This window comes from Eschscholzia californica, unplaced genomic scaffold, assembly GCF_041429995.1.
Source record: "Eschscholzia californica isolate CP2 unplaced genomic scaffold, dmEscCali1.0.p SCAF_1, whole genome shotgun sequence".
Lineage (NCBI taxonomy): Eukaryota > Viridiplantae > Streptophyta > Magnoliopsida > Ranunculales > Papaveraceae > Eschscholzia > Eschscholzia californica.
Window position 1 is genome coordinate 36217902 of NW_028238198.1, and position 17757 is coordinate 36235658.

Consider the following 17757-nt stretch of genomic DNA (forward strand, 5'->3'; position numbering starts at 1 on the left):
TCTAATGCAATTGGCTCCCTGCAATTAGAAGAAGAATGGGATAAGATGAAAAGACAAAAAAAATAGAGCACTGATGCTATGGCCTGTAAGTATCAGGTCAAATCCCGACTGGGGTACTTGGAGGGTTTAGATCTAGTGAGAGAAAGTTATTGACTTTCTCTCACTAGATCATGCCCGTCCGAGTAACCCGGCCGGGATTCGGCGGGTAGTTGCCGGGCATAGCATCATTTTTGAAAAAAAATAATGGTGTCTGTCTAAAATTGATCTCTCTACCAAAAAATTGGGTGTCTCTCTAACAACTACCCTTTTGTCTGACTTTTTTTTTTTCAACCGTGATGGGGTAACTTCCCACCTCACTCCCTTGTCTACCGTAATAGAATTAGACAAGGGAGTGTTTTTTCATTTTCAGTCCCTGCAAGTGTTTCAACTTTTAAGAACAGCCCTACTTTTATGTGCCACATAGGCAAGATGGTGTACAAGGGAGTAAGGTGGGAGAGAACTTTATCATTTTTCTTTTTTTTTTGTTGTCGAACCTTTTGTCTGATTGGTACTGAGCTAGAGCGTGCATGGGCCATTAAATAATGTTAAATAGATCATATTCTATACTTTGACCTTGTTCTAAACAATTCTTTCTAACATGAACGTACCAATAACAACGTGGGTACCTCTACTTAATCTCTCTCTCTCTACCATCTCTCTTCTAAAATCTTATCGACGTGAACACTACTTCTCTACTACTACGACTACTACTACTCTCTCTCTCTCTCTCTCTCTCATCTTTCTCTCCTATAAAACACTACCTTACTACACTTCTATTCTTCATTATCTATTCTTTCAACTACTAGAATTTTATCAATAACTCAAGGGTTAACAATGAGAAGCTTTCAAATGGTGATAGTTGCTTTTGTGAGTGTGTTATTAGGAAGTAATCCTAGTTTTGTAAGTAGTTTTGATTATAGAGATGCACTTGATAAGAGCTTAATGTTCTTTGAGGCACAACGCTCCGGTAAACTTCCGTCCAACAACCGAGTCAAATGGAGGGGCAATTCAGGTCTCCGTGACGGATATCAGCAAGGAGTGAGTCTCTCTCTCTCCAATTATATTTATTGCAGTTTTCATCCCAGTGAGAAAAGATAAAGTTTGTAATGTACGACATTTTACTAGAAACAGTAAGATTCAAATTTTTGTCTCGTCTATGAACAGACATATATGTTCACAATCAACCAAAGTGCGTAGGTATAAACTTTTTGTCTCGTTCATGTCGCCTCGTTCATATGAAGTGGACGATAGACACATAGACCCAAAGTTCCTAGCTAATAGGTTGTGTTAAAATTCAATTTAAAATTATATATTAGTTTTTGGGAGTGGATAATTTGTAATTAAAAAAATGCTTTTGTAGGTTGACTTGGAAGGAGGGTACTATGATGCAGGTGATCATGTAAAATTTGGATTGCCAATGGCTTTCAGTGTAACAATGCTTTCATGGTCAGCTATTGATTTTGACAAAGACCTAAAATCTTCTAATGAATTTGAACACACCTTGGATGCTATCAAATGGGGAACTGATTACTTCTTAAAAGCCCACACTCAACTTAATGTCCTCTGGGGCCAGGTTGGTGATGGTGTTTCCGATCATCTTTGCTGGGAGAGGGCCGAAGATATGTCAACTCCAAGAACAGCTTACAAGATCGATTCAAGTCATCCTGGTTCAGACCTAGCCGGTGAGACGGCTGCTGCTTTGGCCTCGGCTTCCATTGCTTTCAAGCATTACGACTCCAAATACTCTTACCTCCTCTTGGTACACGCAAAACAGGTAATTATTACTTAGGACGATTGTATTTTCTAATTTTCGTAGATTAGCCCGATGTATATTGATCTGAATGTTGTGGTAAACAAAAAAATGAGAAAAAAAATGGAAATAAAATTTTGAAAACTTTTTAATTATTGTTAAAATATATTTACTGCAGCTTTTCTCATTTGCTGATAAATTCCGTGGGCGATATGACAACTCCATTCCAAGTGCAAAGAATTTTTATGCGTCGGCATCTGGTTATTCGGTAAGAAAATGTACCATTAGCTAAGTACTTTTGTTTTTAATGACGTATGTTTATATTATCAAAGAATCGCTTAATTCACCTAATTAAAAAATTCGAGTTCTTAGTGTTTGTTTTTCTTTGAATTTTGGTGATAAAGGATGAACTGTTATGGGCCGCTACTTGGTTACATCGGGCCACTGGTGACGATTACTACCTCAAATATGTGGTCGATAATGCTGTGTTTCTAGGAGGAACTGGATGGAGTGTTACAGAGTTCTCTTGGGACAACAAATATGCTGGTGTTCAAATTCTTCTATCAAAGGTATCTTTAATATTTCCTATCTTATTAGTCCCTTAATTTTACAAAATTCTATTTTACTACAAAAAAAAATTGAAATTCGTTTTATTTTATTGAACTTATTTTAGTTTATAGCTAGATGCATATACTAAAAACAATTCGAAAAAAAATTTGTAGGTGTTGCTAGAAGGAAGAGGTGGAGCTTATACTCCTATCTTAAAACAATATAAAGCAAAAGCGGATTATTTTGCATGTTCTTGTATGCAAAAGAATGGCGGATACAACGTAATGTTGACACCGGGTATGTCTTGTAATATTTTATATAAACTTTTATATTTATTGATGATTAATAATTATAATTTTCTTATTTTATGGAAATTATATTTGATACAAGAAGGGATTTTTTGTTGTTTAGGAGGATTAGTGTATGTGCGTGAATGGAATAACCTACAATATGCCTCTTCAGCTGCATTTCTTCTCGCCGTGTACTCTGATTATCTCTCAGCTGCTAATACTGCAATTACATGCCCTAATGCACAAATGCAACCACTTGATCTTCTCAAATTTTCTCAATCACAGGTTAAATTTTCTCTATTTTCTCTCCTCTCCTTTCTTGGGTTTTTGTTTCTCCCTCATAGACTCGTAGTTGGGCTTTTTGTCGGTTGCCTTTAACCGGAGTTGGGATCTCTAAAAACATTGAATCCCTCCCCAGCCCATATCAAGCCCTATGAGACCAGGCCCATCCAATTTACATCCTTGTTTATATAAGAAACTAGTTATCTTACCTTTGTTGCTTATTTTACATCCACAGGCTGATTACATTCTAGGGAAGAACCCAAAATCCATGAGTTATTTAGTAGGATTTGGGTCGCGTTACCCGGTTGAAGTTCACCACAGAGGAGCATCCATCGATTCTATTTTCAAGCTAAGGTCAACTGTAGGGTGCGTAGCCGGATTTGAATGGTGGTATAAACGGAAACAGGCAAACCCAAACGTGATATACGGAGCGCTTGTTGGTGGGCCAGACAAAAACGATCAATACTCGGATGAACGATCTGATTACGAGGGGAGTGAGCCTACACTTTCTGGCACTGCACCTCTTATTGGGCTTTTCGCCAAACTACAAAGCCTCTCAAGAAATTCAGGTATATATTTGCAAATTCAATGTCAAACTGTAATATTTAAGTTCGAACTGTTTACGCATATATTTACGTGATACAGTTTCGTGCCAGAGTAACACTGACAACAAAACCCTAAAAATAATTTTTTTTCATTTGGAATTTGCAGCTCCCTCTTATGTACCAAATCCATTGGTCCATCACAAAGCATCATCATTACCACCACATCATACAACATCAAGTCAGTACTATCTTCATCTCAAAGCCTCAACATGGCAAATTTATCAACCAAATTACCATATTAACCTCACCCTAATTGTTTTCTTTTTTGCAGATTGGGTCCCAGTGGAATTCCTTCACTTGATAACCAGCAAGTGGAAGGTTGGGTCAACAATGTATTATAGACACAAAGTAGTAATCAAGAACACTTCAGGAAAGTCAATAACAAATCTTAAATTAGGGATTGGAAATCTCTCAGGAAACTTATGGGGACTTGAAAGAACAAAAGAGAAGAATATTTATGTCCTACCAAAATGGCTTAGTGCTTTAAAACCAGGTTCACAATATAGTTTTGTTTATGTTCAAAGTGGTCCTCAAGCTGTTTTAAAACTTTTGAGTTACCATTAATTAACCCCATTTCACAAGTGGATTTAACCTCTCAATTTCCTTTCTCTTTTTTATGGAGTTTAGAGTGAGAAAGAGAGATGAAGGGAACCTATATATATATATATGTTTCTAATCCCTGGGAATGGATATTTTGTTTCATTGTTTGTATATTTTATGAGAAGTTAAGATAAGTGAAGTTTTTTATTACTGAATTTGAAGATTTTCTCTGTTATTTATCATGTTTTCTTTGAGCCAATACGACATGTATCTACTTAACTAATATCCGTATAACAAATCAAGGTGGTACTTTTTTAGCTCAATCGTTGATTTATCTCCGCCGATATTGTGTTAGTTTGAATTGATATCTCTGTTTTGTTCATCCAAGGACATAAGTTGTAATAGGCCATTACATTTATAACTTCTCCTATGTTCTCTCCACTGCATTTTCATCTATTTCCTAAAAAATTGCACTTAACTTTTTGCTCAAGCCGTGAAACATAAACTCCGGAAGTTCAGAAGCCAATCGAAATTGGGTGGAGATGAAATTTTTTTATTTATTGATTCTTATAAGCATATTCTTAATAGCAAATATTGAATTTTCAGCATATCCAAGACATTAGTAGCTTTGTAACTTGTGAACTCGTCATCCTGGGGATTAGGCTTTATCACATTATATACGAGCGTACATCCGGTGGGGATCATAGTTTTAATATTTAGAATTTGAAAAAGAGATGTTCGGTTAGTTGTATCCAACTGCAACTAATCACAACATTTTGCCTATCGGTTGTGATTTCAAAGAGGGTAGACACTTTCAGCCTCCAATATCATCTCTAAGTCCATTTTAAGTATCCCAAGTATCCATTCGTACATGCGTTTAGATATTTTATATAGGCACTCGATACATATCTCTCTCTCTGTGTCAAACTTTCTCTAACTTATCTTTTGATGAGCAGTCACCGGAAAATTTTTCTCCCACGACTGTTTATGAATGTATTGGCCTAAAGAAAAATTGGTCCAAGTCTTTGGACTAAGTCAAAAAGGGCTTTTGTTAATTAGTTAAGAGTTCGTGTGCCCATAAAATGTCGTAATTTTCCTATTCTCTTTTAAATGTTTAGCGTGACAGACACGTAAGATCGAGCCCGGCCCATTGATACAGCAAGCCGGTCCGATCCGGTTGAGGCCTATATTAAACCAACCAGATACCAGAGTCGGGAAAGGAGACATTTCTTTCATTAAACCGCCCAGAGAGAGCTCCCTCTATATAAAAACCCTAGTATTTTCCCCTCCAGTCAAAAAAGCTATACTGGTTATACAGAGATCAATGCTTAAACCTAATTTCTAGGGCAAATCCGGACGTTCTCCTCTGGAAGTTACTGAAGTAAGTAAACTATCTCTCTAGATTGTTACTGATTGTTATTGTTATTGAGATTTTCTAGGGTTTCGCTCAGATATTTGCTTTCGTTTATCGTCATCATCATCATCATCATCTTCGCACCTTTGTGTTGATTTATAGATTTGAACTAAGCAAAACCCTAATTCTGCTTCTCTTTCTGCAGATATTGATACATAATGCTGGGATCGTTACCGATTTTGCCTCTTCCGGCGCCTCCTTCGGATGGAAATCTAGGTCCTCTTCCACCATCTCAAGTTACAGAAGAATCGCCATTAAACGATGTGAGGAACAATATTCCTCCTCCACCTGCATCCGTCGCTACACACACTAGAACTATTGGTATTATTCATCCTCCTCCTGATATTCGAACAATTGTTGATAAGACCGCTCAATTTGTTGCTAAAAACGGGCCTGAATTTGAGAAAAGGATAGTTGCAAATAATGCTGGGAATGCTAAGTTTAATTTCTTGAATGGATCTGATCCTTATAATGCATATTATCAGCATCGTTTGTCGGAATTCAGAACCCAAAATCAGCAAGCACCTGGTTCTCAATCCGATGATTCTTCTGCACAAGAGTCAGCCCTTGTGGGATCTGCTCCCGCTGCTGATGACAAAGAATCAGCTGATGCAAAGCCTGATCCTTCGGCCCAGTTTAAACCTGTTAGAAAAGTTCTTGAGCCACCAGAAGCTGAGCAATATACAGTTCGGCTTCCGGAGGGTATTACAGGTGAGGAATTGGATATCATCAAGCTCACTGCTCAGTTTGTAGCTCGTAATGGGAAGTCGTTCTTGACAGGTTTGACGAGTAGAGAGATTAATAACCCTCAATTTCATTTTCTGAAACCAACCCATAGTATGTTTATGTTCTTCACTGCACTTGCTGATGCTTACTCGAAAGTTTTGATGCCTCCAAAGGGGCTGACAGAGAAGCTAGGTAGGAGTGTAGTGGATATGACTATAGTTCTTGAGAGGTGCTTGCATAGACTTGAATGGGAAAAATCACAAGAACAAGCTAGGCAGAAAGCTGAGGATGAGGTTGAACAAGAAAGGATGCAGATGGCGATGATTGATTGGCATGATTTTGTTGTGGTGGAGACGATCGAGTTTGTTGATGATGAAGATGATGATCTCCCCCCTCCGATGACTTTAGAAGAAGTTATCAGGAGGAGCAAAGTAACAGCTATGGAAGAAGAAAAGGAAGTTGTAGAGCCTAACAAGGAGGCAGATATGGAGATGGACGAAGAAGAAGTGCAGCTAGTTGAGGAAGGTATGCGAGCTGCTAGTATTGATGAAAATGGTGATGAGAAGAAGCTTGAAAACAAGGCTGCACCTGAGGAGCCAGAGCAACCTATGAGAATCGTTAAGAATTGGAAAAGACCGGAAGATAGGATCCCTGCAGAAAGAGATCCGACAAAGTTTGTTGTTTCTCCAATCACTGGGGAATTGATTCCTATAAATGAGATGGCAGAACATATGAGGATTTCCCTCATTGATCCCAAGTACAAGGAACAAAAAGAGAGAATGATGGCTAAGCTTCGGGAGACAACTCTTGCTCATGATGACGAAATATCAAGGAACATTGTAGGACTTGCACGAACACGTCCAGATATTTTTGGTACAACTGAAGAGGAAGTATCTAATGCTGTTAAGGCAGAAATTGAGAAAAAGAAAGAAGAGCAACCAAAGCAGGTAATATGGGATGGTCATACAGGAAGCATTGGTAGAACAGCAAACCAGGCAATGTCACAAGGTCTCGGTGAGGATCAAACAGACGGCGGCAATAATGGCTTACCTGGTCCAGCTGCCCCTCCTCCAAGACCTGGTGTGCCGTCGATTCGTCCTCTCCCTCCCCCAGCTGGGTTAGCATTGAATATGCCTCGTATGCCCCAAAACACGATGCAATATCCTTCTCCAACAAGCAGTGGACTTTATATGACTCAACCTAGGCCCCCATCTATGATGTCCATGGTTCCATCAGTTATACCTCCTCCACCTTCAATGCATATGAACTCTGCACAACAGTCTCATTTGGTGAATCGACCACCCCCACATCCTCAAGCAGTTCCTATACCTGTACCACCTCCTCCTGGGTCTCAGTTCACACATTTGGGAATGCCTCGACCTTTTGGCCACCAAATGATGCCACCACAGCATATGCAAATGATGCCACCAGCACCCATTCCTCAAGGAATGCATCCACCACCGCCACCACCAGAGGAAGCTCCTCCTCCACTGCCAGAGGAACCAGAGCCAAAGAGGCAAAGGGTTGATGATTCGTCGCTTATTGAAGAGGAACAATTCTTGGCTCGACATGCGGTATTGATCATTTATTATCTTTCAAGCTTTCAGCAATTATCTTCTGTTTCTTTCTTCACTTTTACAATTCCAGTGTTTCATTGATGCTTTCCTTTTTGGTTTCAGGGACCTGTTCGTATTACTGTGTCGGTTCCTAATGTGGATGAAGGGAACCTGAAAGGACAGCTTTTGGAGATCACAGTACAGTCTTTGTCTGAGACGATTGGCAGTTTGAAGGAGAAGATTGCAGGAGAAGTCCAGCTTCCTGCAAATAAACAGAAGCTGAGTGGACGGGCTGGTTTTCTTAAGGATAACCTATCACTTGCCTATTACAACATTGGACCTGGAGAAACTCTTACCCTTGCACTAAGGGAACGTGGTGGCAGGAAGCGATAAATCATTTTTCTTGGACCTGACTCCCGGGTTTTGGTTTGCGACTTATTAGTTCATCAAAATGGTTTTGTGTTGAAATATTGGGCATCATATATCCTACTTTTCGTTGTACTCTGCTGGAGATTTATATTAGTGTTGCTAGATCTGTGTAAGACTCTAATTGTTTTGTTTTAAACTGATAGCTAGTCTGGCGTATGCTACAGATGCGGCGTTTAGATGATTATTTCAAAAGGATAATGATGAGCCAGTCAGTTACTTCTTCTATTACTGTGACAAACTAGTAATACTACTACTGCTTATTCTCTATTTACAGTTGCCCTTACCCTTGTTCTAGTGATGCATTATTCGAACATATTGTTAATCCTGCTAGTTACTCACCTACTTCTTTGAGCTGCAGGTTATTCTGCCTGACTAAGGTAATGTTTTGCAGGTCTTTGCTAATATAAATAGGCGCTTTGAAGAGAAATCTAATGCCGAGTACATGCTTTTGATTAATACGGAGTAACCATATTAGGAGCAATATGACCCAGGTACCGTTAGGACAAGATATGGGTTAGACCAGTATGGGAATATTCATATCATATGATGTACTGTTAGTTTCATTTTGATTTCTAGGATGCTATTATCATGACGTAGGAAACATATTTTGGATAATTTCATTACAGTATCACATGTATTTGCAGGGTTACTTCTTCATGTAATTTTGGGATACTAATTTACTCTTGTACACGAAAGGCGAAAATTTAGGAGTCTGATGTGATACCAAAAAGATGGAAACAGATAAACCTATATCTCTGTTGCATTCTTAGGATGTGTTTACTATTATTACTAGTTTACTACCAAAAACCCATAAATCTCAGTGGGTTCTGAAATCAGAAACCAATACTTTCAGCCACTTGACACTGACTTTATTATGTCTGCCAACTTAAGTTAATCAAATAAATTTGCCAGTTATAAATGGAACTGAGTTGCTGCCATACAAAAGAAAGAGACCTATTGTAGATAAAGGACTGCAGAAAGTTAGCGGAAGTGATGAAAATCTTTTTCATGACCCTAGATGCAAAATTGTTGTTTGTGTATCGAGAAAGCAATGGGTTCTGAGTGGTGATGGTGCCTCGTCTGGTGACTGGTGGTGGTTGTAACAGTACCATGTGGCTGTATGGTGGGAGATTAAGCGTATAAATGAAATTTGAACTCTAGCTTATATGGTGGGATCACCTATTCAAAACATAAAGAAACAATAATTTTGTACATTCATGGGAATAGCATCTTTTCGGGAAAACATAAAGAATGTTGGGATACAAAATTGTAGAGGGAGATTGCGGATTTAGTCGAGTTTTCCACCTCATTTGACTAAACATGGTCACAAATCACCATGTCATCATTTTTCTCTCTCCTTTATCTCCTCTGTCTCTATGTCTGCCTTGGGAAAAAATCTTAGGACTCTAAATCTTTCATGGACCTTCGAGTCCGTTAAGAGCCCACGGGCCACGGGTACCCAAAATTTGAGGCAAGTTTAACCCGATAGACACGATGAAATCGATTCGGATTTTGAAAGGCCACCCGACATCCTATTCGACCCTGACTCGTTAATATTTACTCGACGTAACCTGCTTAATGGTGTTGGCCATTTATCCAATAATACTTATGTGCATTGTATGTATGTGTAACATATATGTACATCTATTATATAAAACAGAAGGGAAAACGATGACTGGGATAAACATCCTTTTATAATAAAGCATATTGCCTAGAAGCCCTTCTCAAAATTTAAAATATAGTCCTTCGTAGAAATAAAGTTACCTATTTAAAAAACAATAATCCTTTCCTTCTTAGGAATAAAATAACTAATTTAAGAAAAAAAGAAACAAAATAAATTTCAAGGGTTAAAAAAAGAAATTAAAATCTCTCTCTCAATAAAATAATAACTAATTTAAGAGGAAAAAAAAAAATAATACTAACTAATAAAAATCTCTCAATAAAATATCTATTATATAAAACAGAAGGGAAAACGATGACTGGGACAAACATCCTTATTTAATTATGCATATTGTCTAGAAGCCCTTCTCAAAATTTAAAATATAGTCCTTCGTAGAAATAAAGTTACCTATTTAAAAAACAATAATCGCTTCCTTCTTATAAATAAAATAACTAACTTAAGAAAAAAAAAGAAACAAAATAAATTTCAAGGGTTAAAAAAAGAAATGAAAATCTCTCTCTTTTAATAAAATAATAACTATTAGAAACAAAAAAAAATAATAAATAATAAAATTCTCTCTCTCTCTCAAGTGTCCGTGCCCTAGGGCACGGGATATTCTCTCTCGATAAAATATCTATATAATAAAACAGAAGGGAAAACGATGACTGGGATAAAATCCTTTTTCAATAAAGGATATTGTCCAGAGGCTCTTTAATTTTTTAATATAATCCCTTGCTATTAAGGATATATCAAAGGTCTAAATCAAATCTATTATACAAAATCCATTTCTTATAATTAATACCAACCCATGAAAAATCAATTTGGAAACATTTAATTCATACATTGCCATAGTTTATTACCAGGAATGCTATAGTATGGAAACAAGCCAAAAAAAGTTTTTTTTTGTATTGAACACGCCAAAAAAGTGGGCATTAGCAGTTGGTTTCCCAATTGCCATAGTATGGAAACATACCGAGAAAATTTAGTCCAATTTGGACACTATAGAAAGATATATTGTCCGAGCAATTTTAAAATTCATACACTAATTCGAAAATTAATTTGGGAACAATTAATACCGAAACAAATTGTATGAAAATATATCTATTACTGTAAAAATGTTGTATTTGGAAACAATTAATACGAAACCAATTTGGAAGCAATAAATACGAAAACCGCTGTAGAAAGGGAGAAATATCTTTTTTAGTTTTGTTAGTCACTCCTATGGCAATTTGGAAACCAACTTGTAATTCAATGATTTTTAGGATTTCAACGTTTTAATAAATTAAAATATCGATAAAGTGTCGAATGACGTCACATTTTGATGATTGAGATATTTGAGCATCATTAGCACATAGGTCCTTAATAGAACTAATGATCTTGCTAAAACAAGGTTAGTGTTCTTGTTCAATACGCATATCTGAGTACAATATTCGTTTCAATGTGTTTCAAAAATTAAATATACATTGTTTTACGATGATTTACAAAAAAAAATTAAGAGACCAAGTTATTTGGTTATTGTTGTCAGTTTGTCACCAAAGCACTTTCATATATTCTTCACATATACATTGAAAAAGCTGAAATCAAGTGTACTTGAGTTGTGAAATCAATTACCTAGATCATAGTTCAACAAAAAAAAATCACCTACATCATTCTGAAACACAAAATCAACGACCCATATTAATTTGAAACAATGTCTATGGTACAAAATCAGATTGTGTACTTCACCTTAATCACATATTATTTTGTTATTTGTTTCTAATTGTAGATGAAGTTTTTACGTGGATACAAGGGTTGGGAGTAATTTAAATGATCCATAGTGGTTTTCTTTTCCAATTTCAAATATCATATTCAACTCGTGCATTTGATTCCGACTCAAACTTATCTAACTTGTGCATATGCGTTTTTGGACTCTTTTTTAATCTGAGTAAAATAAGTCTCAACTATACGAGCCTATTATTGGTTGAAACAACCGGAAATGGCTATTTTACCACAATTTTTTTTTTTCGGATTGAGACTCCAAAAAAACAACAGCATCTTAAAGGGTATTATTATGTTTTCCATACATATCGTTTTACATAGATTGAATCATCAGAAGTGCGCGAACGTGTCAAACGACGAAGCAATTAAACTTAATTAGTACAATAAGGTCATGTTTGGCGTGCGGGAATGGCGTGGGAATGGAGTGTGATTCCCGGGAATCACATTCCAGATCATTGTTTGGCTTACGGGAATGGCGTGGGTCCGGGAATGTGATTCCCTCAAAAAGGGGGAATAGCAAACCCAGGGGGGAGGTGGGTTTGTGATTCCCATTCTCCCGGAATCACATATATTAATATCTATTGACAAATATATCCTTTACAAAATATTGAATTACCAATTTTTAAATTACTAAATTACCGTGTGATGTATAAATCATGATTAAACTAGGGTTTTAAACCCAAACCACCGCACGACTTCTCTCTTTCTCTCTCTCTTCCGATTTATTTAGGTGTATGAACAAAATTTAATTTTAGATAAATTTGTATTTAGGTTTACGAACAAAATTTTATATTAGATAATTTTTTATTAAGACCTTTATTTATTATCTTTAAGTTATAATCCTTGGGTGTATCGTGTTATTATTTCAAATGTACGAATTTGAATAAATAATACTGATTTTAATATATAAAAAAGTTGATGTGTATTTTATGTAGTTTAAATAAGGGTATAAGTGAATTTTTACATATATTTACATTCTTATTCCTATACGAACCAAACACCTAATTAGGAATACGTCAGGAATCTAATTCCCATTCCTGGTCAAGCCAAACATCAAACTACGGGAATGTGATTCTCAGGAATCACGTTACGGGAATGTGATTCCCAGGAATCACATTCCATTCCCGCGCGCCAAACATGGCCTAACATTATTCGTGCCGGAGGCACGGGTTATAACTAGTATATATAATACGTAATATATTTTACTACGAATAGATGGTGGACCGTAGATGTGACGGTTGTGTGGTGGTAGTTACCAAGTGATATATATATATATATATATATATATATAAATAAGACGTTGATACATCGAGACGATGTGATAAGCACAATAACGGTCAAAATACTACTGGGCCTAAAGTTCGACGAACTAAATGGCCTAAAACCTACATAAACTATTTTAGAAATACTCAAGTCCGATATTTCTGATTTGCACTTCTAGTAGGTCGAACCTGAGACCTCCGCATTGAAGAGTATATAAACTGACCAATTGAGCTATCCGTTGTTGATAAGTGATAAAATATATTAGTGAACAGGTGAAGGAAGTATGAAATAAATTAATAAATTCTTAGATAGTATGAAATAGATTAGTAAATTCTTAGATATTAATAATATATTTTTTATATATTTTAAATACCATGGTCTTCTTTCAACAAAAAAGAAAAAATACAGTAGTCTTGATATTTTTTTTTATCCAAAGGAAACATATCCATTCATAAGTGATAAAATCACGATTTACATGGACGATAGTTGTTGTTTCTCTTCTCCGAAAACTTCATGAGAGTTGCATACCTTTAAATGCACAAGTGCCTCATGAAGGGAAAGAAATTGGACTAGACACAGACACAAAAGATCCTAAAGATCCGAGAAAAGAACCCCCGAAGGATTGACAAAAGGATCCTAAAGATCCGACTAAAAGACCCTGAAGGCCAACTAAAGAAAATAAAGAAAATTACAGTACTAAGACAATTAAGAAAATAAAGAACCGCCGATGCTATCGCCGGAAAACTGACACTGTCATCGGAAAACCGCCATCGTCGCCGGAAAATCGCAACTGTCGCCTGAAAACTGCTCCGTCAACGGAGAATCGTCGTCGTCTCGTCACCACAAAAATAACATCACCGCCACACCACCATCATGAAACACCACCCGATCTCGCCGTAAAACCCATATCGCTCCACCACCACCATCCACCACCACAAAAACTACCCATAACCCTCTTCTCCACCACCATCCACCATCATCATGAATCACCACAACATAAACCCACATCCTTCTTCTCCACCACCACCCACTAGCAGCAATTTAAAACGCCTCCACCATCACATCACCACCACCACCACTATGTTCAAATCTCTTTGTTCCACCACCACTCCATCTGTTGGTGCTATGTTTATTCGAACCTTCCAAACCTAGTCTTGCTATCTTGAATAGTGAGAAACTGAAAACCTGAGATTCTAAATGTTTGACGGACTTGAATGGATTTTGAATACTAGGATTTTTAGAATAACATGTCTGATTAAGTCAGAGAGCCCGAAAGGACAAATAGTTTCAAGACTCGACCAACCTGACCTAATGAATGAAATAAGCTCGACAAATTAAAAATAAAATAAAATTTAGAGTGTGTGCACTACGTTTGCAAATGTCTTATACATCTCGTATGCCTTATGCGTTCAAGGGAATTTTCTTTTTTGGTATTTGTCATAAACAATTAATTATGCCATCTTAACAAAAAAAAAATTAATTAAGCCAAGCATTTTCTAAAATGTGTCAATACTGTACAAAAAATGCATGGTGCATAAATAAATTGACAGAAATTAAGTGTGTATATTGCATTTGTATATGTTTATATATTTGTCAACAGTTGGTAGCCCAAGTGGTTTCAAGGTGTTGACATAAACTCCAGAAAGCCCTGGAGGTCCCAGGTTAGAATCCCAGAGAAGGTGGAACTCCAGAAAGCCCTGGAGGTCCCAGGTTAGAATCCCAGAGAAGGTGGAATCTTTGGTTATTTGAACGGGGTGTGAAGACTTGGTCAAAAATTGGTCAATTTTGTTTGACAATTTTATTTAGGGGGAAAGCAAAATACTTCTCCACCTCAGCTCTCTCTCCACCTCACCTCTATCTTCTCCGAATAGGTCGCCGGCCGAAAAATTTTCCAGCCGGCGACCATTAAAAAAAAAAAAAAAAATATTTTTTCACTCTCTCTCTCTCTAGAAACTCCGGCGAAGGGGTTTCCCTTCGCCGGATTTCCGGTCTGTTGAAGAACAGACCGGAACTGGTCTGTTGAAGAACAGACAGGAACTGGTCTGTTCTTCAACATACCAGATCTGGCCTGTTGAAGAACAGACCAGATCGGTCTGTTCTTCAACAGACCGGACTGGTCTGTTCTGTTCTTCAATAGACCCGATCTGGTCTGTTCTTCAACAGGCCAGATCGGTCTGTTGAAGAACAGACCGGAACTCCGGCGAAGGGAAACCCCTTCGCCGGAGTTTCTAGAGAGAGAGAGAGAGAGTGAAAATTTTTTAATTTTTTTTTTCTTCATGGTCGCCGGCGGAAAATTTTCTGGCCGGCGACCAAATCGAAGAAGACAAAGAGGTGAGGTGGAGAGAAAGTGAGGTGAGGTGGAGATAGAGTGAGGTGAGGTGGAGAGAGAGTGAGGTGAGGTGGAGATAGATTGAGGTGTGGTGGAGTGTTTTTTTTTTATTTCCCCTTAAAATTTATTTTCCCGGAAAATATCTAAAATTCTACATATTCCCTTTAAAATTTCACACCCTGAAAATTATTTAGCTTTCCCCAAAGCTGGCCTTAAATTAAAAAGAGAGAGACTGAAAGAGGGAATTAGAGAAGGGGGCAGGTAGCCTTCTTTATTTGGCTGAAGGTTGGGGGCATCTGGAGTAGGATTGGGAATCGGGCGGGCGCGGACGGGCTCGGGCAACAATCAGCCGGACTCGAGCGGATCGGGCTCGGAATCGGGCGGGCGCGAACGGGCTCGGGCAACAATCAGCCGGACTCGGGCGGATTGGGCTCGGATAAGCCGAGCCTGCGGTAGGGAGTCGGGCGGATCGGGCCGGACCAAAAACGCCATATTGGTGCCCGTAGCCCGTCCGAGCCCGGCTGCCCGAGCAGGTTCCAACGGGCTCGGGTCGGACGGGCTCGGGTCGGACGGGCTCGGGTTATTTTATTATATTCAAAAAATTAAATTTATCTTATATATATTTATTTTATTTTATATAAATAATATTTTATATAAAAACAAATAGTTACTCAATACCCAACCACTTTGTGTGAGGAAAGTGAAAGAGATACTTGAGATATTTGAAAAGATGGATATAAATAACTCTTCTCCAAGTACGTTTTCTCTTGTCCCAAAGGTGTGGGACTAAAACATTATCCATCACAAAACAAGAATTGAAGATCACTTTTTTTGCCTCCATTCATCTATTTAGTCCCACACCTCTCATATTCTCTCATCTTTTCATCTATTTATTCCCACACCTCTCTATTTCATTGTTCCAACATATTAGGACTTGAATCACTCTCACCAACATATTAGGACTTAGAAGCTTTTGTCAAGTACTTTACCTCCAAAATTATTATCACTGTCAATAGGAAATCAAATGTTAAATTAAGAAATCACAAACTAACAAAGTAAATGAATGAACTTATAAAGCCAAAGAAAATAAAAGGAGATGAAATCTATGATTGAAATTCACCCAATAAGCACATGCCCCTGTCACAAACTACAAATACCCTCCAAAATGAATTAAAGATTAAAGCTTTGTATTCAATCTAACTCATACCATATATGACACGTTTTGTTTCTTAATGACACAACCTTGCAAATTTACAATGGATATAAACATGCCCAAATTCAATTTCAGAAAACATACGAGGTTGAGAAGAATATTTACATGAGTTACAGAAGATCAAATCCACTTCAAATTTAAATCAAAATATTTTCAAATCCACTTCAAGTTTAAATCAAAATATTTGAAGACAATCAAATCGTTCAAATCAGATATGGGGCAGAATGTAACAGCTGGAAGTTTGTTTGTTTTACGATTTTTGTGCATATCTTCTAATTTATCGACCATCTCTAACTTTTAACTTGCCTTTGAGCTGCGTGAGAAATATATAATTACAATGCTATATGGAACCTTTTTTTTTTAGACAAGATAATATCTATTGATTCAAACCATTGTTATAGATATTACAATGCGATAAAGAGCATGAAGGAAGACAAGTAAAACAAGTAAAAGAAGTCTTCCTTGAGTTAACAGCTATGTTATGAGCTAGGTTGTTAAACTTTCTATTGACATAACAAAATTTAATATGTTCAAAAGAAGAAGCCATGCTCTTAGCTTCTCTCAAAATGTGTTTAGCTGTCCAGTGAACCGAGTTTATCAGACCATTCAAAAACTTGTTAACATTAAGGGAGTCCCCTTCAAGAATAACTCGTTTGATGTCATGATCCTTAGCCCATTTGATACCAAAAAAGCAAGCTTTGCTCTCTCCTTCATCCACTGACCTGCTGAGGAGCTTGGTGGATCCTTTGGCAAGTTGGTTTCCTGTGGAATCAGTTATAACAACACCAATATAAGTTAAAGTAGAGGCTTTATCTAAAGACACATCATAATTGATTTTGTAGTATCCTTGTGGAGGAGGAATCCATTTAGAGTCAGGTTGTAGTTGATTAGGCATGAAGGTCCTGAGATTTAAAGTTTGTGTTGCTAAGTAACTCTGAATGGAAGATTGTAGATAAGTCAGATCCAAAGGTTTATCTCTGAACACAATATCACATCTGTGCTTCCATAAGTGCCAAATGATTGTAGATATAGTCTCCATGGGTTTGAGTGAGTTATCATAGTTTACATTCGAGTCTACAACATTATGAGCTTGAAACCAATCCTCAAAAGAAGTTTGGTGATAGTCAATGTTATGAGAGGGCATAAACTTAGTCACTACTTCTTTTGTGATCCTACAATCATGAATGAGGTGCAGTATTGATGCTTCAGAGTCTTTGCACAGAGGACAAGTAACTGAAATGCTTTCCATGAATCTATTGAGAACTGTGTTGACAGGAAGAATATTATGAGCTAACTTCCAAAGAAACAGGTGGATTCTTGGATGAATTCTGAGACTCCATAATTGCTTCCATTG

At 37.2% G+C, this 17757-nt stretch overlaps 2 protein-coding genes across 2 annotated transcripts; both read left to right on the top strand.

Moving 5' to 3' along the window:
• The first annotated feature begins 533 nt into the window (after positions 1-533).
• On the top strand, positions 534-4378 carry LOC147566455 (endoglucanase 5-like). Its single transcript, XM_086652968.1, has 9 exons — positions 534-1077; positions 1400-1813; positions 1968-2057; positions 2194-2358; positions 2512-2635; positions 2750-2913; positions 3146-3479; positions 3622-3693; positions 3787-4378. The coding sequence occupies exons 1-9, from the start codon at positions 874-876 to the stop codon at positions 4077-4079; spliced, it is 1860 nt and encodes a 619-aa protein (XP_086509094.1). The 5' UTR covers positions 534-873; the 3' UTR covers positions 4080-4378.
• An 883-nt stretch (positions 4379-5261) lies between these two features.
• LOC147566456 (putative splicing factor 3A subunit 1) lies at positions 5262-8403 on the top strand. The gene is made up of 3 exons (XM_086652966.1): positions 5262-5436; positions 5615-7769; positions 7875-8403. Exons 2-3 carry the CDS (start codon positions 5628-5630, stop codon positions 8142-8144), a joined length of 2412 nt encoding a protein of 803 aa, XP_086509092.1. The 5' UTR covers positions 5262-5436; positions 5615-5627; the 3' UTR covers positions 8145-8403.
• The last annotated feature ends 9354 nt before the right edge of the window (positions 8404-17757 follow it).